This window comes from Ammospiza caudacuta, chromosome 3 (genome assembly GCF_027887145.1).
Source record: "Ammospiza caudacuta isolate bAmmCau1 chromosome 3, bAmmCau1.pri, whole genome shotgun sequence".
NCBI lineage: Eukaryota > Metazoa > Chordata > Aves > Passeriformes > Passerellidae > Ammospiza > Ammospiza caudacuta.
The window spans coordinates 62,192,050-62,218,764 of NC_080595.1; the positions used below are offsets into that span (position 1 = coordinate 62,192,050).

At 37.6% G+C, this 26,715-nt stretch overlaps 1 protein-coding gene across 1 annotated transcript in view; it reads left to right on the plus strand.

Moving 5' to 3' along the window:
- Positions 1-26,182, plus strand: part of MOXD1 (monooxygenase DBH like 1) — a 49,606-nt gene extending 23,424 nt beyond the window's left edge. Inside the window, exons 5-12 of the mRNA XM_058802569.1 lie at positions 8,807-8,986; positions 11,280-11,382; positions 14,101-14,267; positions 15,633-15,824; positions 18,484-18,543; positions 20,321-20,463; positions 22,884-23,052; positions 25,738-26,182. Of these exons, the coding sequence (XP_058658552.1) occupies positions 8,807-8,986; positions 11,280-11,382; positions 14,101-14,267; positions 15,633-15,824; positions 18,484-18,543; positions 20,321-20,463; positions 22,884-23,052; positions 25,738-25,902 (1,179 nt within the window). The 3' untranslated portion in view covers positions 25,903-26,182. The remainder of the gene's footprint in view (positions 1-8,806; positions 8,987-11,279; positions 11,383-14,100; positions 14,268-15,632; positions 15,825-18,483; positions 18,544-20,320; positions 20,464-22,883; positions 23,053-25,737) is intronic.
- Positions 26,183-26,715: the final 533 nt, after the last annotated feature.

A 26,715-nucleotide genomic window follows, 5' to 3' on the forward strand; every position in this document is an offset into this window, starting at 1 on the left:
TGACCCACTTAGAGCACTTTGCGGAGAGCTGTTGCCCATGAGATGGACTCACATTGGAGAAGCTCGTGGAGATCACGCATGATAGGGACCCCACACTCGAGCAGGAGGAAGACTTCTCTCCCTGAGAAGTGGGAGAAACAAGGTGTGTGATGAACTGACCATAACCCCCTTTCTCCTTCTTCCTGTGCTGCTGTGACCTTTCTATTACTGTGTCTTAAGTTGCTGGGACTGAAACTGTATCTTTCTGTTTTATGAAGTGCCAATCACAGTTTTGGTTTCTAAAGAATTGCCATGGTATAATTTTATTGCAGACTTCTAAAAAGAATCATGTAATCTGAAAATAACCCTTGTTGTGTGACTTCTTGCATGTGTTGATGGGTGATGAAGTCCTGCAAAAGGGTATACCAGGATTTGACTGGGTGAGAAAATGTGGAAATAGTATTAAGGTGATCGTTACTTAACTACTTATTTGTAAGCTCTCTTATGTTTGTATATTAACCCTGAAGATACAAATTTTTAGAGGGTTATGAGCAATAGTTCCTGAGTGTTGCTCTGGAGGCTGTCCTGTCAAAATTGGGAGCCTTGTGCTTACTTTATCCCCTGCTTTCCCTTCAAACTGAAGGTGCCAGGATGTGCAAGTTGGTGGCTCCTCTGGGAGCTCAGTATCCGAGCACACAAGGTTTTTCTCACATATGGTCCTTTTTGGTAGCCCCTCACAGAAGTCAGAGTGTCACTTTCAGAAAACATGTTTCCTGGTAATGTACTTCTGCATGTGCAAAACAAGAAAGGGACACACTGTCAATTCTCATGTGTTCTGTCTTCAGGCAAAGCTGCGCACTCACTCATAAGCAGGAGGAGAAAAACTCTAATGTTATTTTAGCTGCATGATCGAGGGAATTGCTTTGCAGTTCTACAATAGAATCAAAACCTCTGCCATTTTGCCCTCAAAGAAATAGACATTGCTGTGCAAGAGTGGTGATGCCATGAACAAATGGGAGTATCTTCGCTGACTTTATTATTTATACTGTTCAAATTGTACATTCCTCTTGAATAACTATAAACTCTTTATTGGTTACCCACTTTGGCCTTAGATATTTGGCCTGATACATATTTGGTTACATATTAATTTATGATGATACTGTTTTCATAAGGAAGTAATGATGCTCATGATTAATTGCCAATTAATTCTGCTTGAAGTGTGTCAACTATGCTGAGAGACTATGGTCATCCTTTAGACCACAACCACTGCCAGTGGCTCTGCTGCTTAGGAATACAGTGAGTGTACTGCCAGGATGCTTAACCAAAAGAAACATGTTTTTGCTTGACCTGAGCTTTTTATGAGATTTCTCCTCAGGGTTATACTTCTTAACTATTAGTAAATGCATTATCTTAAATCTTCAGGCGTACGTCAGGCAGAAACAATGTTTTATTGGTATTTCTTTGAGCTAAACTTCTTTTGGATTTAGTCTAAATTACTGTAAGTCTTTAAAGTCTGAAACTCTTTAGGAGTGGCAGAGTTCCAGGTAATTAATTAGGAATAAAAATTTAAGAATGAGCATGATAACAGAGAGAACAAGAAACCATCTCTAACTCACGTTTTTAAATGTTTGGGCTTATTATGTGTTTTGATTCCTCTTTCTTAATTAAAATATTTAAGTTGTTCTGCAGAAATTCTGGATAGACAGTGCAATTATTAGTAGGATTATATGGGGATAGAAAGATTTATGTAAATTTAGATATATAGCCTTCTCTCCAAGCTAAAAGCACAGCAACCCTTAGGTTTTACCTGAAAGTACATATTTTTTTCCAATAAAAATTCTAAAGCTTAAAACAGAGGTATGGTAATTACTTCTTAATGCTGTATAGAAATAAAACCTAAATAAGAGCCTTCATTGAACAACACAGTCACAGAGTAAACAAACCCTTTTTTTACGCCAAGAGCAGGAAATATCTGTGCTTTGAATTAGATTTTCCATTCACGTGGTAAAGATCTTTCCTCCTCAGTTTTGTTAGAATTCTTATTCTACATTTAAAAGAGGGCCCAAAACCAGGTAAACTCAACTGCCAACAATGCAGCTTCAGTCAATCAATCAATCAATCAATCAATCAAATTACATTGTTATTTCAAATTAAAATTATTATTTGAATCTCACTTTAAGGGGGAAAAACCCTCCACACATATTAAGTACAAATCGCACAAATTTCAGTGCCTTAGATTGCATAGAGCTTTCAGTCTGGAAAACTTCCATCCTCCAAGGAAACCTTACCTAATTACATTATGAGATTAGGGCTGGGGATGGTTTCTGTTGCCTGGGCCTTTTTCTTGTCTACATCTCTGTATTTATTCAAATACAAAAATCAAGAGCTGTCACTAAATGCTCAGGTTAGATTTTTCTCCAGCTAGAAGGTACGAAAAATGTGTATGAGAATAATTTGGTTTAACATTTTTACCTTTGAAAGACAATTTAAGTTTAGCAGTTGTACCTCCCTGTTGTACCTCAGAAGTAATCATCCCTGATGACCATGAGGGAACCAGAAGCAGTGGCTTTGCTCTATTTCCTGCAATTAACTCACCAAAACATACACCTTTCTAAGTGGCACAGTATAAACTCAGAAGCCCTTGGAACAGAGAATGATTTAAATAGATTTGTTAGAGGTAGTGATTGAATTTAGGGTCTGGGTTGTACAGTGAGGAAAACAGAATGAGCACTAAACTGTGTTGTGTGCAAATGATCTCAGGAAAGATTACAGCAGCTAGTCCACACTAGACTGCAGCCAGCTGGGCACTGGAAATGTCTCTTTCAGCTCTAACTATTCTGTGGCATTAATTTAATGCCTTCTGACAGATGGGGTAGGGTGGAGGCATGGGGAGGGTGGTCCCTGCCTGACCCCAGAATGCCTTAACTCTGGGCTGAAAGTCTGCACCGTAATTGTGTCCCAGATGTGGCTCTGGTGTAGGCAGGCTCTCCTGCTAACGTGAGATAGCTGTTCAGTTGTTGGTGCTAAAATCCTGCTCCACCCTGCAGTCAGGGACTTCAACATCTACCCCAGCCCAGAGGCGTGTTTCCAGCTCTTGTTTTAGCTCAGCACACCTCTGGGTTTTGTGCAAGAAGCAGTGTTAGGCAACAAACATCTTGTGGTTTTCTTTCAGAATATTTATAGGAAAATAAAGCCATATTACAGACAGGTTTTTTTCTGGAATACATATTTTTTTTTTTTCTGAAAAAGACCTAACTTTATAAAGCCAAATATTTTAAGTATGTGCTCTGCTGAAGAAAATCTGAAACCCTAAGGGTGATGTTTGGATAAATATTTGATAATTTCACAATTACACTTTTAAAAACTCAGAAAAAATCTTGATGAGTTCTAACAAGAAGAAATCATGTCACCCTTTGAAAAAGTTTTCTAAGTCAGATAATTTTTTAATATATATGCTTGGTACACATTTTCAAAAGAAGTACAAAGACCAAAGTAATCAGTAAGCATGTAACAGTTCTTCCTGATGAGGAGTACAGGAAGCAGAGACCCTATGACTTGGTCTTTAGCGAAAATTTTCAAGTGAACTCAGCCAGTACTCAGTTTCACAGCCATCACTCTTTGCTCTGAGTTAATCAGAGACATGGCAAGTTCATATAAATGAATTAACCAACCACAGACTGGAAATTCTCCTAGATGTAGCAGTGCTAGCATAAAAATCAAATTTTTACTCTCCATTTTGAGACCCAAGAATTACATTTTCTTCCCTGTGTCACCACTGTCTACCTACATGAGGTGTTGTGTAAGGCCTTATTCAGAATCATTTACATGGCAATATATCATACCATCATGTCTTTAAAATGTAAGATTGATTTGGAATTACCTGTTTGAGCCAGAAAAAAAAATCATTTTCTCTGACATTTTAGTGTAGTAACATTGCTGCAAGCAGATCAGAAACCTGCTGCTATTTCCATATATAAAAATAAAGTCAGGTTTTTGTTTTCTGACATTTGGTGGGCTGTATTTTATAAATGGGGACACTAAGGTGAGACTATGGATATATTTGAATAACTTTCATCATTTGCACAAGCAGGCATAAAGACAAATCATGTTTATTACCATCAAAGAAATCAGAGCAAATAAAAAGGTAGGAAAACAGGAACAAGCAAGAAAGACTTTCGGATTTCTGGAGATGTTTTTAACTTGTAGGAAATTTAACTTCTTGGACCACTTGAACTGTTTGCATTTTCCTCCTGTTTAATACATCACACATTAGTATCTTGACCCTGCTTATCATCAGCTTGAGATGCAAAGCACTGTTATATTAACATTTTGGCTTCTTTTATAAGGAAAAAAACCCCTAAACATATGACAATGTTCAGACTGTGCATTAGATAAAGTGATAATAGGAAACAAAGAAGAGAGGAAGAAAAATTGAGGATGAGAAGATATAAACATTTTGTTTGTTCATGTGATGTCAGCCTGTTGAAATGAGGTGAACAGCACACATATCATCTCGCTTAACAGTAGAAAAACTAGATTTTTTTTTATTTTGTATTTTTTGAAAGTCAGCATTTTCACAAGTCCTAAGAGATTCAGGACCATGAAGGGAGCTCTCTAAAACCTCTCAGCCTGCCTGATGAGTACAAACCAATCACTATGACCATAACCCATACTTTTGGTTGCAGAAGACAGTACCTTCACTTACATTTGAATGTGATATATTTTAAATACCTCCTTCCTTGGGAGCCCTGATTTGAAGTGCTGGGGGTTTATGTACATACAGTACATAAACAATAGTACATCTATTATTTTTTACCTCTGTTAGTGGAAGTGTGGTTCATGTATGTCAGTTGCTCAGTTTGAAAGACTTTTTGGCCAAGCTTTCAAGAAGGGTGGAGAGAAAGAAGCAAAAAGCAAACGATCATGAATAATAAATCATGATCTTCTTCCTGCAGGTTTCATGAAAACCAGAGGAGGTTGAGCCTTGTTGCATGCACTTACATTTTTGCAATCCCAAACGCTTTGGGCAATTTGATGTAGAGTGGATGTAGGGCTTTTGTTCTCCATGCCTCTGGCAGTTAGGAAATGTCAAGCAGAAAATGCACTTTGCCTGCAGGGGAAGAAGTCACTGAGGTGCCCAGTGGTGCAGTATCTCTGCAGGCTTATTCACAACAGCAAAGAGATGAACCCTGACAGCTGGGTCTTCCCTGTGTGTCAGCAACAATGAAAATTCCACAGATGGTCCTCAAAGAATGAGGTAAATTGGGGAAGATAGGTAGTTATATGCATATTCCATTTTAGTATCTATATTCCATTTTTAGTCACCTTTCAGTTTCTTTCTTTACTTCTTTGGCTAACAAGAGATTGGTAGGAAGTGGCAAGGAAAGAGGAAGGAAATATATTTCAAAGTCACAGGTTTCTTCATAATTAATGGAAATGAAAGCTGGATTCCCATTTTCACTACATCCCATCTAAATTACTCAATTATTGCTTATCTTGTTGCTTGGCTCCAGGTGTCATTTTAGAGTGCCCTTGTAGTAAGAGAGCAAACAAGGCTGTGTATAATATTGATGTGTCCAAATAAAAATTAGCTGTTGACTTACATCTGCAGAGTTTACTGAATATTATGTACCATGCCTGTTTTTATCAATTTTTGTGTGTGTATTTCACTCCTTAAGTCACCCTAGTGTGCCACTTCGAATTATTTTCTTTCCATAAATATCCTGAAAGTATCACAAATTTACAAAACAGTCCTGGTGACTCTTCAGGGCTGGTCCAGTCATTGTGACTGGAGACCAGGAGAAGTAGAGCTCTGAAAATTGTGTTATCATTCATTGAGGCTATGAGTACTCTGGTAAACAAGCCACCTTGATCTCGAGACTTAATTATAGGTACCTACTTTAGCAACTGATTTTACATCTAGGACTACTTATGTGCAGTTCTGAATGCATTAATGATTTCCTGAATTTGGCCCCTTATTTGAGAAACTCAGTTGTTGTTCATCATTACTTGTAAGGCTGGCCAGAAAACAATATTTTGTTTATTTGAGAAAAAAAAAAGAGGTTTAGAAATTTCTTTTTGGCTTGGAACAAAGTAATCTGTACAGATGTACTTTGTGGAAAGTCAGAGAGGAAGTATGAGGCAACCTAAATAACCAATCTATTCTATAAGTTAAAATGACCAATAGCTGAGCAAATAGGGCAGAACTCAGCTGGGATGTAGAATGGCATATTTAAATCCCTGCTCCCGTTAAACACTACAATAGAATATGGGATTGTTTTTTTTTAATTTTCTTTTCTGCTAAAGTTATCCTAGTATGTAAATACAGTTAGTTATTTTTCAGATCAGAGAAGTGTCTAAGGGCTCTGGCCCTCTACCTTCTCTTGTTTCATTTAACAGTAATGCTGTGAGCCTTAAGGAGGAACCCATTAAAATACTTCCATGCATTTTGGAACAATGAGGGATTAATGAAATTTTCCTAAAATTTTTTAAAATAGAATTTTGACCTCTCTAATATTTTCTTTCTTTCTTATTTATATGCTATTTAAAAGGGGAAAAAGAAATTTCTCTTTAACCAGATTGTAGTAAAAATATGTGAAAAGCATGCCTTCACTGCCGCTCTTCATTATTTATTTCTGCATCTGAAGAATGTAAGTTTTCCTACAAGATGCATTGGAAAGATGTGTAAGGATTTGTTCTAGTTTTTTATTTTCTTTTCTTCACTACAGAAAGCTGAACAAAACTGCTTTTTGAAGTGCTGTAATTGTTTAGGTAACTGACACTAAAAACCAATGACAGGATGTGAGTTTCTAATTTTGGTGATGTCCCATTGTTTTGAGGGGAAGCTGGTTCTGAAGTAGTGATTGTAAGCACAGCAGGTGCTGGGATCTTGTAGCAGCAGGCAGAGCTATAACATGTTGGGACAAAAGTTCCTGTTTTTCTTGCTAGATAAAGGGATAACATTCCCACAACCATTTCTTGACTAACATATATACAGTATGCAGAGCTTCAAAAATCTAGAGATACCTTCTAGTATTTAATGTATAAGCTGCCATGTCCTGACTGTGGGTCTGCAGTACTTGGATAAATATGCAGGTGTGTGATGGAAAGAGGGAAGAAGCAACATCAAGCTGGAATGGATTTCTGAATCTTTGTCATTCAGTCGTATATATTGGGGAATACAGTCTTATTTCATGGAAAAACTGACTCATCTTCTTCAAAAATACCTTTTACTTCCACAGTGCAGTAATTCACAAGGGTGGTAATGCTAACTGAGCAGGGATTACTGAGAACAGTACAGATGATCCCCTATGGAGTATTTCAGCTTCCCTCCAGAATAAAACTTTGGTGCATCTGAATCAATTGGCATCCTTCCACTGATTTCTAAGTGCAGTGAAGTGGGTTGTGCTCTTCTTGGGTGGACATGCAGGTGCTCAGCAGCACCTGACCTCTCCAAGAGCCCAACTGCAATGAACTTTGCAGATTCATGTCAGCAAGGGTGGCCTTGGTGCACACAGGCTCTGGCTGCTTCCTCCTGCCCTTCCTCTTTTGTAATTAATCTAGTGGTTTGAACAAAATGCAGAGAGAGAAATCGTGTCGACAATATTTTAATAATGTAATAAACTGCTCCTGCTTACCCTGTTCCTGTCCTCCAGTAGCACATGGATGTGCCTGCAAAATGAAAGGGATGCAAATTTAGGATGCATATATATTCTTTTCCTGTTTTAAGTAACCTTCTCTTTCCTAATACTGAAATGCAATACTGCATGGCACCCTGCATCTTAAGAGTTGCATTGTCAAAGCTTTGTTTTCCTTGTGAAAATATTAATCTTTATCTTGTTGAACTTGAAGGTAGATATGATAAAATGGGACGAAATCTTTGAAAGGAAAAGCAAGGGAAAAACTCACTTTCATTTTAATACTGTCCTTTATATGCTGATATTTTGTGGAATATAGTCATTCTGAAATGCAAAATAATTATTTTCAGAAGTATTCATCTTTGCCCCAGGGACATCATCTCTGACAGAGATGATTTAACATCACCCATCCAAACAGGGAGTGAACACTTACATGGAAATTAAATAATTTTAGCCTATGCAGAAATTCTGTGGTGTAATTATACTGGGGGCACTGGAGCACCCCTGAGAGCCCTCCAGCTCATCCCTGCCATAAACAGGCTGGAGCACCCAACCTCTCAAGAATGACTTCATGTTAATAAAGTCTTTACAACTGAGAGGATTAAAAAAAAATAATTCTAATTTCTTGTAAATGTCAAAAAAATTTCAAAGTCCATTTTGAACTGCTGAGTTATGTGGGGTATACCTCTAGGCTCACCCTTGATATACAGAATTTATGGGCAGCTGTAATTTGAAATAGTACAAAAGAGGCAGAAACAGGGATGAAAACCTCTGAGTAGTTCAGTCACCAAGCTGGTTCAGCAGAACACATTTTCAGCTGGTTTATATCCCCCCTCCTACTGGAATGTGGCTAAACAAGACTGGGCAGGGAGAAAAAAGTGACAGTGCAAGACTAGGATGGGAGAAGAGAGAACAAGTAAGATTGTAACAGAGGTTTTGTCCAGATGCTGAATGTTTCTCATGACCCTCATTGATGCATTTGGGCAAAATGAAAATTTTGGAAACTTCACTCCTTGAGTTTGTAGAGTGCTGGGCTTACATCTCAAGCTAAGTACAATCTAACATCGAGTCTCCTCTTTTAAAATGAAAGTACCATAGAATTTTTAGTCCTGTCTTCATACCTGCACTGAAATAGTCACATTGAGATATGTTTTCATTTTTTTTTCTCCTTTTAATTTTGCCATTGACAGGTTAAGCCATTGATCCAGAAAGGCCACGAGAACCTGGTGCACCACATCCTCCTGTACCAGTGCAGCAGCAATTTGAATGACAGTGTTCTGGACTATGGGCATGAGTGTTACCACCCCAACATGCCAGACTCTTTTCTTACATGTGAGACAGTCATTTTTGCCTGGGCCATTGGAGGAGAGGTAGGATGAATGTCTGTCTAGCATAGTTCATCGGTGGGGCTTTTTGAGGATGTGTATCATCAGGAAATGTCTTCCTAGTATATTAGTGATTACTTAATCTGTCTGTTCTTAATGGTATGGGATCACAGTCCCTAAATGCCTCAGCAGTAAGTCCTCAACCTCCTCTTGGCCTTTCAAGTATGCAGTGCAGTGATCATCCTGAGTGACAACCCAAAAGTAATGAAAAATAGTAGAGAGGGAGTTGATGCCTTAGGGGAGGAAGATAGCTTTGGAGCATGGAAATCTCTGGCTGTATCAGCTTGTCCCATCTGACATGGAAATACAGTGCCTCCAGCAATGACCAGTATCTGCTACCTGTGGATAATGACAGAAAGAAAAGCAGTGTCTGTAGGTGGCTTCATAAAACACACACAGGCACAACTCTCCAAATGAAGTTATACATTAATTTAATTAATTTTGTGCCTTACCAGGACCTGGTTTCAGTGTTGCCCCATTCAGGCATATCATTCTGAAGTTTCTTACCTGTCCAAAGAAACATTTCAGTGTAGGAGAGGTCCTGTGTCAGTGCAGGGCCAGCATAAGGACCACTTTACATATGGCAGTGAGGCATATCTACAGAAAACAGAGGCTGTGATGCCATGCTCACCCCAGGCTGTGTTTGCAGCTTATTTCATGTTAATTTAGGCTGCATTAAAGTTAGTGCTTTCAGCTGACATAACACAGCATGACTACCAAAAGAATCCTAGCTCTTTACACCCTTGATTCACTGTGTGCCCAAATGATGGTTTGGGCAGAGAGAGGGACTGGGGTGATGAAACTTTCTGGAACCTTCATTTGCCAGCCTGCAGTCCAAAACCATCTGCAAATGCTGCAGTGTGAAGAAGCAAGAGTTGTTACATGGACCCATCAAAAGAAGTTTAATCCACTAGGAGTGTTATCCCTGGTGTATGCTTTGTGCATTTTTGCCATCAGCTATGCTCTGACCTAGTATTTGTACTTTTAACTGTCTTAATCTAAGTGAAATTAAAAACTCATATAAATAAGTTATCATTTGACAAGCCCTATGGAGGTTCTTGCAAGGATGAAGCTGTTGTTAAATCTGTAGAGAGGAATCTGACAGATCTGGGTTACATTCAGGTTTGCCCAATTACCCATTTCACTAACTTTAGCTTTAGCTTACCCCTATGTAGAATGAAGATGATAATAAATTTTACTATGAACTACAATTAATCCAATAATGTCTATCAAGCATCAAAAAGTTGGAATCTCAAATTGCAAATTTCAGAAAGTTAGAATGTCAAATTGTGTATTAAAATATTAGCTATAAACTATAAAATGGTGCAGATTAATTCCAATTAAAGTGAATTTGGTAAATGAGTTCACTTAGGAGATACTGGTATTTTGGGTTGAATCAAGAGTGAGCTTTTGAAGTAAATCTCCCAGTTATCCCCACTTACAAAGCTTTGTTTATCATCATGAGTGGTTTGAGAATTTGCACAAGCCTCTCTGGGATGAAGTTAAAATAAATGTGCAGGGGTGAACCCAGCACCTTTAGCAATAAATGGAACCTGACCAGAGCTTGTCCAGAGGAGCATCGTTTGGGGGCAGTGGGTCCAGCGCAAGCTGTTTCACCATGCAGAGCTACTTCTTTATTGGCTTGCTAGTGGAAACATAGCCATAAAAATCACCTTTATTGTTCAAATAATTTTACTTAGAATAGAGTTATTTGTGCACAAAAAGCAAGTTAATTACATGCAACCTCAGTATTCCCTGGGAATTACTGCTTTTAGAAGCTGGGAACATTTGAAATGTTGATTCATCTCTTCATAAGGGTTTTATTGTCAGACTAAGTGCTTGATGATGCAATGTTTGTAAGTTTAAAATGGAATTTTCCTTTTCTGCTCAAACAATAAATACAGAATAAATAATTGTAAGATCACAGGATAATGCAGGTTGGAAAGGACCTCAGGAAGTCTCTAATTCAGCCTCCTACTCAAAGCAGGGTCAGAGGTGAAGTTAGACTAGTTTGCCCAGAGCCTTGTCCTCTGGGAAGCATTAGATCTACTATTTTATATTGACATAGTTATTAAGTTTATTAAGTACATAGTAGGTACATTTTATCACAATGCCATCTTCAGAAAGTTGTAAAAGAAGTGATATTTGTAAATTTTATCATTAATATGATGATACCATTGCAAGAAGGAGTCAATGTACCTGCAAAGAGAAATTGACTTTTAACTATGGCAAAAAATACCCTAACTCTGTATTGATTTCCATGTGTATTGGTTTCCAGGGCTTCACCTACCCTCCTCACGTTGGCTTATCCATCGGCACAGCAGCTGACCCTCTATTTGTCCTTATGGAGGTGCATTATGACAATCCATCAGAGACAGAAGGTTTGTAGCCCCACAGGCTTTAAAGCATGCCAGACTGGAAAATGTACTACACACAAGTGCTCATCCCTGCACTGCATGGCAAACAGAGCAAATAAAAAACTGAGGGTTATTTCTGCTCCTGATCAATAGTTCCTGGTTTACAGTGTTTTTCTCACTGCCCTTGAATTTTTTTTTTGCTGCATTTTTTTAGATGTACAACTACCTGAACAGTGGACAGTTTCTGAAGCAGAAGTATAGACTCAAGTGTCTTGACCATTCACCAGCAAAAACCAGCTTATCTTAAAATATAAGTTTTTAATTTGTAATAGTGTTTTAAAATTGTTCTTCCTGAATTTAATTTATATTTAGAAGAAGTAAAAGGGAGAAACAAAAAATCCCAGGAAAATCAGGGGAACTTTGAAGATGCCTCTGGGAAAGATACTTTTTTGTTCTGAAACAGAAGTTTATTAACTTACTGTACCCAGGAATATTGTGGTGGTTGCTACATATGAACTGAGTAAAATCCAATGCAGGATAGTATACTGGCCTTTCTTTACACCCTCATGAATAAAATAAAATAAAAATAAAATTTTATTTAAAATAAAATAAAATTTTAATTAAAATAAAATCTGCTATGTGGGCTATGGCACTCTGCCTTACTGTCATTTCCCATCTTCATATTTTAAATTATTTTTTTAATTTAGTGACAGACTCTGTGCTTTCAGGACGTGGGATACAATAAACTTAATTTGCATCCTTGATATTGTATGCATTTTCATCAAATGTTGCATGAAAACCCAAGAAATCACATGCTGAAAAACTGTGTCCCTTTGGTTTGTCCCTTTGATTTGGTTGTGTCCCTAAATCCATAACTTTGTTTTAATTGACAGTTCATGATAGTGTTGGTTTAGCTGAAGTGGCACATACAAAAAACTGGAAAACTGATAATGTTTTGTTTCCTTTTAAGCAATAGGAACAATTGTGCCTTGCTGGGACAGTCCCAAAAGACCTGGGAAAATTCAGACAGCGTAGGCAGAGCAGAGTGTTTGTAATCCAGGTCATAGTTTTCCTCCTCCCTGGCAAAATACACAGTGTAAGATTGTGCCAGGAGTGCAAGAGAGCAGACCTGGGTGCTCCATCTGCTTCAGGTGGGGACAAATGAGTTCTCCTGACAGAGCAGCAAACCTGCCACTGGGTCACCTTCCTTTGTGTGTTTTGGCACCTGCATTTTCACAGTTTGGTGAAAGGCTGCACTGTTTGCCTCACTTTGTGACCTGGGGTAATGTTTTCCTAAGTGACTCAGATTGGTAGTGACTTTTGGCTCCCAGTTAGGAGGAGTTGAAACATGTTTTAGTTTAATATGGATGGGTTTCACTGTTTCTGGTTTTGTAGTCCTTAACATTCACTTCTCATTTGAAAGGTGGCCTCTTTTGAGATTGTTTATCAGACACTCTGACATACCAGAGTTTTGCCATACAGCAGAGTGTCTGACATTTAGACATTAACAATGTCTAAAAATTTCTGAAGCAGAAAAACCAAAAGGAAAAGGTCAAGTTGATGAGGTGGTACAAATTTCTCCAGGAAGGGAGTGAGTAGGGATTCCCAAATGCTAAAGTTGGGATGTTGTGGGACACAATGTATCACCTTAAATATGATTTGTATGTTGCAGAAGGTCTCAAGGCTGATTACAATTCTTAATTGGCTATGCACAGGTCATATCCTTCGTTCCTTAATATTTATATGCACTACTCCATCTTAGGTATTTTAGTGTGCAACAATCCCTGCTCTGTACCTCTGCCATTTGCTTATCTTAAAATAGACTGCTGATATCATATTGATGTAAAATTTGGCTCCAGGCACTGCTATGTATGCTTTGTTTTTCAGAAGACTAATATAGGTCATTAGGAAGCATCTTACCTTCTCTGAGATATTCAATATGCATTTTTCATTTTCAAAATTGAAATTGTTTCAGTTATTATTCAAAAATACAAAGAGATTAATAGATGAGCTAACAGAATTTAGTTCCTGTGCACAAACAGATTAATAATTTTTGTCAATATCTTTACAAATAAAAATTACTAAAAGAAGACAAGTATTCTAAGCATTTAGATAAATAAGGCAACATAAATTATTAATAGATGCACAAACAAACACATATGGCTAAACATATGTGGGTGAACAAAATAGATTTGTATTATTTTGGCTCTTAAAAACACAGCCTCCAAACAGCAGGCTTTGGTTCTTTAAACCAATTTCTGAAATTAAGATAAGTTCTTGAGTCAGAGCAACATTAACATACTCTGTAATTCTCTTGTCTACTTCACTCAAGGTGGGGGTATTGTCTACAAGTCTGGGATTTAGTAAGGCAATTTTCATGTTTAATTGATGCTCTCTTAATTGGAGAGATTGTAAAAAGGATGTATTTTTCATCTCAGGTAGTCTGTAATGTAACAGGCAATCCAAAGCAAAGGGAAAAATATAATTAATGGTAGGACCCAAGATAAAGAAATAGATAAAATTCTCAACTAGAAGACAACATGTGGCTTGAAAATTTTGAAGAGAAAAAACCACTTCCTGCATATGGTTTCACTCATTTCCATGATACTGAGATTGATTCCTTGATTTTCATGTAGAAAACTTATGATATAGCATGAAAAACATGAAACAATATGGTTTGGGTTTTTTCCTCCTTTAAAAACCTGATTTTTAGCCATGGCTAAGTGTGTTCTTTTGTTGCAGGCTTGATAGATAACTCTGGTTTGAGGCTAATTTATACTCCAGTTTTAAGGAAATACGATGCTGGGGTTATTGAAGCTGGTCTTTGGGTCAGCCTTTTCCACAATATCCCACCAGGCATGCCTGAATTTGTGTCAGAGGGTCACTGCACACTGGAATGTCTGGAAGAGGTATGTCCCTTGCCTGAATCCACTGGTTTTCATTCATGGAAATAATTGGAAGAGTCACTTGAACCTCTTGGAAAATTTGATAGTTACAGTTAAAAGATGTGAGCAAAGGCATCTAGTGGTACATGTTGTCCTCCAAAATGTTGTCTTTTTGAACTGGGTACTTGGCATGCTCACTACTCAGGCTGCTTTATTTATTTGAATAATAATGGATGACACAGGGGTTGCAATGTTTTTGTTTTGTGTTCAATATGTAAGCATCCACTGCTTTCCGTGGCAAAGCTATTAATAACTTTGGTATTATGTGGGCATGTGCAAAAGGCTTCTAACGATGAAATGAAAGCCTGAAAGGTGTTCTTACACCAGCCACAGAAACTGAAGACCTAATCAGGTTTTGCATTTATTAAGTTCTTGGTTTCATTAAGATAACTGAAATATCTCTGCAGGCAATGGAAGCACTGTCTAAAATCTGTGGTGACTGTATAATGGGAGATTCTCATATACTTTGTCTTCCATAGGGAAAGGTTGAATTAATAACATGGTTTACAATGAAGGCTAAATTAGATACAAAATTTAGTTTTGTTTTTGGTGGTGTTAAATGTTGTGTATTTTCCTGGCATTTTCAGCCTTACAACTCTTGAGTTATCCATTATCATGAGGCTTCTGACCCTAGGGCTGTTCTTGAAAGGTATTGTGATGACAGATTATTTCTACCTTGAGCTCTGATCAATAATTATAGCATACTCATACTCAACATAAAGTTTAGATCAGTAGATGTCAGCCAGAATGGGAGTGATGCCAGATTTGTGTCAATTTGGAAAAGTTAATTTGCAAATGTTTTTGACCTGGAAAAAAACTTTTAGATTTAGACTTATGGTATTTCCCTACCAGTTCACTTAAAGATGGAAAGTAGAGGATGTTACAACTACAACTAGCCTCTCAATTTGAAGTGCGTCTCTTGGCATCATTCATAACTGCAGAGAAATTCATTTTCACAATAAACATCCACATTCATTAGTGTTGGCCATTAGCACCAAAATAATGTGCAGGTTTTAGTACTATTCCTTTGAAAGTCTTAAAACTCTTGAGAATTATTTGCAGTCCAGTTGATTTTCATTTTAACAAATGGGTGTGTTAGGAGTAAAAACATGTTTTGGTTATAAAAAATAATCACAGAAAAAACCATAGCCTTTTTTGTATAAACTCCGAATTTCACTTAATGTCTTGGTTTTGCTTCAGACTGCATTTTTCAGTAAACTGAGTGAATTCAAAATGCATTAATGAATGTATTTTCACTGTTTGTAGATGGAATTATATTACATTACTTTTCATTTGGGAACAGTGATGATGTTGGTTTCTCTTGGCCAGGCTCTGGGTGCTGAGAGACCTGCTGGGATTCAAGTGTTTGCAGTACTTCTCCATGCTCACCTTGCTGGCAGAGCTATCAGGATGCGCCACTTCCACAACGGCGAGGAGCAGAAGCTGCTTGCTTATGACGACGAGTTTGACTTCAACTTCCAGGAGTTTCAGTACCTGAATGAAGAAAGAACCATCTTGCCAGTATGACACTCTTAGTTCTTTTCCTGAAAGTGTTTAAGAGATCATGTGCCTATAATTTTCTCACCTTTAGGATTAAATTTGCCACACAATTTCTTAGCCTAGCATCATAGAATTCTTGGATGTTCTGTTGGATGTTTTCCACTTATTGCAGAGTCACTCATGCATTAAAGTTTCAGTGTCTCAGGAGTGTCCACATGAGTCACCACAGAACTGGCTTGGTTCACCAAATCAAGCTATTCCTTGGATATGTTTGATATCCATAATAATTGAACTTTACTATCACAAATGTTTGAACAAAGCAGATTAGAAAATCCCTTGTTTTGGGCTGTACCATCTTCACTCATCCAGAAAGATGAATAATGGAAATGCCTCTGTGTGGCTTTACAGAGCTGTGCGACCAAGTAGCATATTTCATTATTTGCACACAGCAAGTATCCAGCCTTACAAACATGTTTAAAAATCAGCCAAGTCTTCTGTTTGTTTCACACTTTTTCTTGTTGGGAGCAAAACTCCATGCCCATGTTCCACCTGATGTTTCTCTAGTAAACAAAACCCTTTGAAAGAAGAAATCATACAACTCTATCTACTGTATTCCTGAAAATAATGCAATAGAACTTTTAGAAATATTCCAACTACAGTTATATTATAAACCAGTAACTATGCATAGGTATTGCATGAAAGGAGTCTGCATTTTTAGTGTGTCACTCATTTAAAAATTATTCACTCTTCTTTTGTTCCACCCAGTATCCATATTTAAGTTTTGGCATGATGACAGAAATTTTAGTGCTGCAAAGATCTCCTTGATGCTCCAGATCTGGCCAGGAGAGCAGCTTGTCCTGGTGCATGTGAAAAAGCATGTTTTTAAATTGACAGTTGCAAAGCGTCAAAAAATTGAATTTATTTACAATTGGAATCACTAAGGGAGATGGGTCTGAAAAGAACATTGAAATGACTGAACTTCAAGTATGATCAGGAGCCCCATGGTTTAAACTTCAGGGGCTTCTCTTTAAGCCCCTTTCTCTCTTATGTCTCGTCTCCCACACTGTGAGGCTTTGATATTTGTACTTTAAAGACAAGAAGCTGAAATGCTAACTTTATAGTTTAATTTCTACAGCAAAACCTGGATGTTCAAGTGCAGAATTTACTCTTTGAAGTCAAATTGCTCTTAGTTTAGGGGCTTCAAAGACAAAGTACCTCCTTCAGGAAAGAAGGTTGAAGGGTTTAGGAAGAGGGCTGGCAGAAGATGACAGGTTTGCAGAGAAAGCCTGTAACATTTTTAGGAAAATTCATGCAATTATAACAGAAGGCCTCTTAAAATTCAAGAACATAAGGGAATAGACAACAGAAAAACTATAAAGAGCATTTGATAGTAACAGCAAAACGACAAAAAAAAACCCCAGCTCAAGTAGAAGATGGAATTCTTTCTCTGAAGAGAACCATTTTTTATGCATTTCATTTTCATCTTATGCAAAATTACCAGTGCAGCTTTACATACATCATCTGGTATAATTCAGAGAACAGTTTAATCAATTAACTAATAATATGATTTTTCACGTAAATTCTTGTTATTCTCTCTTTCTATGATCTCTCCCAAGAGTGTAACCTTCTTTCAGTTTGTGGAGTCCATGTTATTTTTTTTCCTCACATAGTAGCACTCTCTTCTCCATTTGGAAGCAGCAGATCTAGTCTAAGAGAAGGAACAATTTTAGTGAATGTTATCCAGTCTGTAAGATACAAGAGCCAGAGACCTCATCGATGGGAACAGAGTATTCCCACTGGAATTAGTGACACTGTGCCAGCTCAAGCTACTTCAGAAACCTCTGTCTCCATTTACTGACATGAAGCTGATGCACCTTCTTCCAGCAGTCTGGAGTACAGATTGTGCTAGCCTTGATCTGGAGAAACAGCCTGTAGGAAAGGAGAAATTCTCAGCCTTTGAAGGGTGATCTGGTGTTTTTAAGGAAGTATAATGGTTGATAAGCAAAGATGATGATACAAAAAAAAAATCCACTTGATTATCACGGTGATTTTCAAATTTGTACTCGATTAGTTTCACAGGGAGTGAAACTATTACCAAACTGTAGATCAGTTTGTCAAGACACCAAAAAGTTAATTGTATGTGCTTGAGAAGGTAAGTATTCAGCCTTTCCCATACATATCTGTCAATGTAGTGAAGTCTTTGCCTGCCACTCCTCTACTCCCAGGCTTGGCAGAGATATAGTTGTTTTTCTGATGTGGAAAGCCTTCTTTTCCTCATTTGCCAGATATTTCTATTGAAGTTGGCAGTGTAAATTAGCCTGGGTAAAGTAGCACTGGATGAGTTTTGCAGCAAGTATCATTTGTTTACATTGTCTACTATATAATTTTCCAGAAAATTGGATGGTACCTGTGTACCTTCATTGCTATTTTAAAAGAAATCCAGACAACACTCTTATTAAGACTCTGTTTAAATCCATGGGGGATCCCTGAGGATCTGGATAATATGAATACTAAGTGCCAAGGCCTTAACATATGGCAATTACCTAATCCTTCACTCTTTCAAAAAGTCATATCCACTGCTCTGATATTTATTACTTAAGTGCTTGCTGTCATCTGTGGTTACCTGAAACTGGTGTTGATGAAGTTCAGAACTGTGAACTTCCTAAATTTTGTATTTCAGGGGGATAATTTAGTCACAGAATGCCACTACAGTACTGTGGACCGAATTCGTATGACATGGGTAAGCAATATTTTGGTGGATCAAAATAAGTACACAGATAAAACTGGGGACTAAAACCTTTTTCACAGAACACTGTTTTAAAAAAGTGAATTTACTTACTAATTCCTGTGTGCACATAACTATTTATTGTCTTTCCTTTCATAGATTCTTAGTCTTTAAGGTCATCTGAGCTATTGTGATCTTAGTCTGATCTTTTGCTTAAGGCATTCATATGCATAGTTTGTAAAAATAAGCACATCAGCTCATAAAAAATTCTTAGAAGTCAAATTTTTCTGGTATAAGGAGTGCTTTCTTCACAACATGTATTAACATACAAATTCTACATACTGTAATGAATTATTTTTATGAACTTGTTGCACATTTTTCCTTGGAGTTGTAATTGCCAGTTCTTTTGTATTGATTTTTAGATAAACTGTGATCAGGAGGTTTTCCAACTATTTAGTTTTGTGCCTAATACAGAATCCAGGCAGAATGAAGGTCCTTGGGTTGGGAAGAGGTGTTGGGAACCCACTCCTCCCTGCTGAGGGTGTCCAGCTCTGGTTTGGCACAGTCTCCCAGAAGCAGCTGGATAGGTTAACAGAGGCACTGGGCATTGCAATGCAGTCACTGGGTTTTGGAGGTGAAGTAAATTTGGTTGCTCAGACATGGGCTGGACTGTGCCAGTTGTCTAGGAACACACACAGTGATGCCAAACCCACTTTGTCTATGGGAGGGATACAGCTGCCTGTGCCAGGGTCTGATGCTGCTTCCTGGGGAGTGGCTGGATCCAGACCTCTGGGAAGTGAGACCTGAGGGCTGTCTGTTTTGCAGGGAAAAGTTGTTCCTGGCATCCAGAGAGAAAAGGGATACTTCTCCCTGAGTAATGGATTGCATGTAGGCGCATGCAGTAGTTATTTAATGAGAAGCAAAAGAGCAAGAATGAAGGCTTTTGAGTTTTTGTCCTGTTTTCCTGTATGGTGACCACACTAACTCTTGGCACATGTGTTTGTTTTCTCCATTCCTATTCCTGTGGTTCCATGAGACTTGTGGAACTGTTCCCACCCAGGATATAGGAACGTGCAGTTTATAATCTTGTCCATGTTTACCAAGATTAATTTTAAGTTGGTTGTTTGCCCCATGGTTCTCAATGGAAGATTGCTTAAGAGTCTGTTTCTTCTGTTAGCTAGAAATATTATATTCTAATAATTAATTTTATAATGCATGCTCATTTTTTCTTGAGTCAACATTATCTGTTAATAGAAATAATTCTTTTCCTTCCTGCTTTTTACTGGCATATGTACTTACAACCTAAGTTCATAGGTTGTAAGGAATATGAATCTTCCATCCCAGCCTCTGTTTTAATAGGCAAAGCTAAATTAATTTCTTATTAAACATATTTCTTATTAATAATATTTCTTATTAAACACATTAATTGTCCTACAAGATTTTTTTCCTTATTTGTTCCACTTTTCTGAAACGTGGCAAATCTAAGTACCTCGGGGGCAAGTGAAAGCAAACCTGAACTTCTCAGATAGTACAGTTCAATATAATATGAGCCTTATTTCATTCACAGGTGTTCTTTCTGATGTCTTTTAAATTAGAAGCTGTTGCTTGACCTTCCAGAGTATTTTGTAATTAATTATGTAATAGCCTCTTGCTACTTGATAACCTCATGTACGAGATAAACTTGTCAAATTTGGCCTTCTCATACACCTTTCATTGGCATCTGAATGCTAATCAGTGGTTTAATCTGTGGGATTCCAGTGCTACCCTGATTAACGAAAAATCCCATTTTCAGGGTGGTCTGAGCACCAGGAATGAAATGTGCCTGTCATACCTGCTCTATTACCCGAGAATCAACCTCACCCGCTGTGCGAGTATTCCTGATATAATGGAACAGCTCCAGTTCATCGGTGTTAAGGAAATCTATCGACCAGTCAGGTATGTAAAATCTTTATGAATATGTGCAGCACCTCTCTTTCTGTCTGTGGGATTCTTGGATCATTTTTATACAACTTTTCTTTCTTTCTGGTAGAAAGAAAAGAAATATAGTCATTGTGCCGCTTTTTTTGGTCAATATGTTGTGCTGCCATTTTTCCTGCCAAATTATTTTGCATCTTTTTTTCTTCTGATAGAAAAGTAGTTTCTTTTTTTAAGGAAATAATACTGTTTACATTGTTTTGTTTTGGGTTTTTTTACCACATACATCTGTAAAGAGGCTATATATCAATGTTTTAAATCTATCAATTTATTAAAACATGTCAATGTCTCATATAAAGAGAAGTAATCTTGAAAAAGAGTTTGTGAGCTGGTTATTGAATTTCCCTGGGTAGTTCTGTTGACAGGAATTCCGAGGACAAAAATATGTTCCTTATAGTGCTTAAGATTAAAGCATCTCAACAGGAGGTTGTAAACAGTGAGAAGAGTCAGAATTGGAATGTTCTCAATGAATGAAATGCAGAAAAATAATCAAACAATAAAAAGTTGAATGAACATTTTGTGGTGAAAGGTGAATTACATTTGTATTTTTAGTTGCACTAAACTACTGTAATAGTAAGATTTTAAGATCAAATGGATAGACTAATTGTGTGTCATTACAAATTTTAAAAGTTGTCTTTGCTTATACAGTTTATCTTAACAAACCATATAAAGCTATTATTGCAAAATAATTTGACATACAGGCTTAGTGGTCTTAGTTCTGAAATTTATGTTCAAGACGAGTTTGAAGGAAGTCACAGTGCAATCAATATCTACATAATTTTCCACACTATTTCCATTTACAACCTCTTTTAATGTAGGGAGAACAGAGTTTCTAAATTAGTCCTATCTAAAAGAGTCTTTCTGAGCTTAGAAAGAAAATACTCTAACAAATGTATGCTCTCTTGAGTGTTCATTCATGATAACTGTACTTAAGCAAAAAAATGCACATTTGGCCTGGGGAAATAAATATGTTCTGAATAGAGTAAGTATGCAGACTGTCTGCCACAAATGGAATAGTAATTAGAAGAGGAGATTATTAATGCCTCTAGTATTTATGACCTAATCCACAATTCTTGTTTCATTAAACTCTGTCAGCCTAAGGATATGTGACCTGATCCTCATCTCTCTTGTGTCAGTTTAACACTAGAATTGCTTCACTGACTCTTCCAAAGTCTCTCTTGACATACAAATGCAAACTGGGAGTAGGATCAAAGCATTGTGGCTCCCTTTAAAACATTTTTCCTCTGTCTGGTGGCACAACAATAGTTTAAATCATGAGGAGCAGAGATAAAAGTGATTGGGCCATAATAGTGGCCTGAGTACCAAAATACTTGGTTAAAATCACAGTCTCTATGCCTAGATGTTGTGGAGCAAAACTCTGGCATAGGCAATTTCCCCAAAGCAAGTGGGAGACAGCCTAGTACAAGGTAACACAGATCTGTTTAAAGTATTCTGAAAAGATAACTCATGCTCCAATCACAGTATTAATTAGGTTACTTGATAAAGGTTTAGATACTTCTGTTCTTCCTCCAGCTGTATTGATTTTGTGTTTGATTCCTCTACCATGTTTTTTCCATTCTTCTCAGTAAAGTCAAACAAGGAGAAAGCAGAAACAATTGAGAAGGTTGTGGGGTTTGGATTTTTGGATTTTTTTAAATTTTCCTATGTTACTTGTTTAGTTTTCTTTACTAAATGAAATCTCATTCCTTCCCTTTCCATATGGCTGGTGAGAAATGAGATTGTGCCCATTTGTTCATGGGAAGGATTCCCACACTTGGCCAGACAGATCTTCCAGAGCAGTGCAGCAGGTCTCTAAACCACCTCTGGCCAAAAGCGCCCTTCCAGCCAGCTTGCAGGAATATGCCAAAGGGAATGTCCACAACACCTGTTATTATCTGCTGCCCACCAGTGCAGAGCAACTCCTCAGTTCTGACCTGAGCTTGGCAGAACCATCTGGAAGCAGCTTTCTAATGGCAAAGGTTCCTTGGCAACCTGGCCTGCCAAACCTAGGAGTGGGTGTGGCTTTCTTTTGTTTTTGTTTTCTTCAGAAGTTACAGCAGATCTGTTTTCTATTGCTTGTGCATTGAGTTTGTCGATCAGAGAAGAGCAATGCAACTCTTGAAGTCTTTCATTTCTAAAAGCATCTGGTAGCAAGTACTAACCTGCTGACAGCCTTTCATAAGGTTGTCAAAATCAATGAAACTGCATCCGTTTTCAGTAGAAGAGAACTTAGTTGAAAAGAGAACTTAGTGAGCTAGGCATAATATACACAGTTGTAGTGTGTTTATTTTTCTGAGTAAGTTCCCCAAAAGTTTTCCTCATTCATTTTAGCTTGATAGTTTTTATCTATTTCTTTAAATTAATTGTTTCTTTTACTTTAGGACTTGGCCTTTCATTATCAAGAGTCCTAAACAATATAAAAACCTGTCTTTTATGGATGCAATGAACAAATTCAAATGGTCCAGATCAGAGGGTCTCTCCTATAATCAACTTGTGCTTAAACTACCTGTGAACGTGAGATGTTCAAAAACAGATAATGCAGAATGGTCGGTAAGTCTGTGTGCTGAAAAGGAGGCAACGATGACATGAAACTAATCTGATTTACTGTGTTTCAATGCATGTGAATAACTATCTGATTATATGTCTTCAGGATGTTTAAGCAGCTATATTTAATTTACATACAATAACAAATGATGAGAATGTTTTACCAGTACTTTCATCTAACTTGAGTTCTAGAAGCATTTAGAAAGAATAGAGAAGTTGGAGCTTTAATCAGCACTTGGGATCAGTAATAGGAGGATGGAGTCTTTCAGTGGGGCTGGGACTGATCAGAGAGCAGCCATGTGTGTCCAGGTGAAGTCACCATGCCAGGAAGCTGTCCTAGCTTGGCCACCTCCATGGTCAGGGACTTATGTTAGGGTCTTGCAACAGATGATTTGAAATCCCTAAATCAGGTTTCCTCTCTGAGACACCTTCTAAGGGAAGTTTACTGACTGCATAATGAAGACTTAAGAATATGCCTTCTTAACTTGGGCATCTAGACAACCTAAAGCTGTATGAATACTCTTGCAATAAGTCTTGCTTTTTTAGTGGTCCTAGAATTGTCTATAGTGTTGGGCCAGAAAAATAAAATTGGGTAGTCTGTTCCCTTTCTGCAACTTACTAAGATTTTATTTTCCATGGTTTTACTTGCCCTATTGTCTTGATGAAAAAACCTGTAAGAGAAAAAATAATTCTCCAATAAATTATTATTTATTCTAAATATCTATTGGTATTTTACCAGGACACTGCTGAGAAAAGTTGTCATCTTTAATGTTGATGTTCGTTTAAAAAGAATGGCTAGTGCATGTCATATCATCCCTAAAAGGGATGCTTTAAAATATGTATTCCTCTTTGAATTCCTTTACAGACTCCAAATTCTAGGCTTTCACTTTTTTGAGATTTTCTGTTCAGAATGAGAGGCAGTCTCACTGTACCAGCTTATTTCCTATTGTGATTTCAGTCCAGTGTAGCAGAGCTGCTGTGAGATACTACTGATGAAGTAATTCCTATTAAAGGACTTCGGCTTCATCCTCCTCACCTTAAAAGATAGTCCATGCTTCCTCATAGTGTGTCACACGGTCCTTTCAGGTGCTGAAGAAATTGCCCTTCCTACAGCAGCATTCTTGTGTTTTTCCAGCATAGGTCAGACTGTTCTGCCCATTGGATGACAAAGGAATACTGTGTGCTATAAGTAATCAAAGAGGTTCTGTCCCATTGTAGACTTCCTGTGGAAAGTAGCTGTAGACAGAAAAAAACCAGTTGTAGACAATGCTGTGACTTTTCACCAGTTTTGGTTAAACTTCTTGACCTTTACAGCTGCTGGCTAGTAGCAATTGCATAGCCACCCTTTCACTGATTATTTGTCAGAGGACAAGTCAAGATGATGAAAAGCACAGAAATTTTATCAAGTGGGGATAGGCTGAGGTTTTTTTAATGGTATACTTTTAATGGAAAATACTGTTGCTCTTTATCTTACAGGATGAAGGAACAATACTTACAACTCAAAGAATGAACTCACTGGAACTGGGAGTTCTTAGATTTTCCTTAATCATAGTTTCCTTTTTCAAAATGACATGGGCATATTCTTGAAAGCTAAGATTAGGACTCTTTCCTTTCTCTTCCCTTATTAGTGATATTGCACTTAAATGACCATCCTCATCAAAATCAGAGACAGATTTAACCTGAATGTCCAAACAATCCCTCAGTTGTTACAAGACTGAAAAAAATTGAAGCAGAGGAACTGAGTTGAAAATACCTTCTTTTTTCTATAGAGTTGGTCTGTATTTCAGTTTTACTTTTGTGTTGTGTTAGCTAAGATTAAGTCAATATTCAGTTGGGGTTTCTTTCTAGGGTACAGAATAATAGCAACATAGATGAAGTCCCCAAAGCAAGCATATGCTGTACAGGTGGGCATTCAAACTTTCAAAAATGTGCCCAGGAGCATACTTTCTGCAGAGCTTATTTTCTTTAACATGTAGGGAGTAAATTTAGGAAAAGCAAGCTGGGTTGTGTACACAAATGTCTCCAATTTCATGTCAAAACTATAGCAAACACGTAGTTACGTCAAATCCCATAAAATTGCACTGAGTTCTATGGGAAGAATGAAAAATGCTCAGTACTTAGCAATATGACACTGCTGTATGTGACCTTGCTTGAGCAGGGACATGGAACCCAATGACCTCCAGAGATCCTTTCCAACCACAACCATTCTGTGGTTCTGTGGAACAAAACCTGTGTACACAGTTTTAGCTGTTTTGTACGTGCAAGTGTGAGTCTTGCACTCAGAAATTAACACATTCAAATATCATCCTATGTCCCCACAGCAGGGTGACACTGCCAGCTTTCGTTTTTATTTGACAGAAAGATGAAAACAACAACCAAACCTGCCAAACTACTCCACAAAGCAAAATAAGGTTATCCAAATCAAGCAACCAAAGTCTATCCTTGCTTGACTGGGGAGGATGCCAGTGTGTACTGCTGCTCTCGAGCTGAGAATGTTGGATATGGCTGATCGTTTGGCATGCAGTATATTCATACTTTTACTGAGCTTGATGTTTCCACAGTGAGAGTCACAGCCCAAGTACAAAACTATCAATAGACTATCAGGCAAGCTGCCAATTATCTTGAGAGCAAAAAGAGTTTTCTAATCTTATGTGACAAAACTCTGATAATTTTTTTCTATTTTAATTTCAGATCCAAGGCATGACAGCTTTACCTCCTGAGATAGAGCGACCATACAAGACAGAGCCAGTAATATGCAGTTCATCTTCCTGTTTAAGTTGCAGTTTATTCCTTACCCTGTTGTGTATTGTATACATCACAGCCAGTACCATAGGAAACACTGGGTCCTTTGTATAATAATTTTTATTCATCTGTGTTCTGTATGCCATGCAAGTTCTGATGTGTTTGCACTGTTGCTATTGTAGATTTATTTTTTTACTTATTAATGAACTAAATTTGCTGGATCAAAACAAAATGTGTACATCCTCTGGAAACTGTAGGGTTTTTGGTTTTCAATGTAAAATATGTATGAAATACAGTAGGTACACTGACACATTGCATATTGAAATATTTTCCTGTACCATTTTCTTATACTTTGTCCTGCCTCTTTCACGTGGTGCGTTCAAAGTCATCTATGTATATGGGTAAAATTAATAAACTAAAAGCAACTTAGTTAACCACAATCAGCCTGGTCCGTGTTGTATTATTTTGCCTTGACTGTTGTTATCTGCAGGTAATGAAATCACTGCTATATGGACAGGACTTGCAAACATAAATTTGGGCATGTCTGGTTGACATGTGCCATAAAGCTATGGGAAGAAATCAGTCTGTCTGGACATTTCTGGGAGCAGCACACTGCAAAACCATCTCAGCTCCTGAGATACGAGAACTAAGGGTGCTAAAGGGATGAAAAACACAGGCAGAACCCCAAATCTCCTCATCGTGAATCCTGCACAAATCTTTTGGCTTGGTTGGCATTTCTTTTTCCTGATCCCAGGTAGTTCAGGGCGTTCCTTGTGTCCTAAGATATTTGCACAGTGATTAAATCTTTGGCAAGAAGTACGTACTCCTTTTCTAGATTTGATCTGGACAGTAGGAGCAATAAAGATTTATCTCACATTTAGGCTCTGCCATGCACAGGGAACTGATCCTGCCAGCAGCTATTGTTAG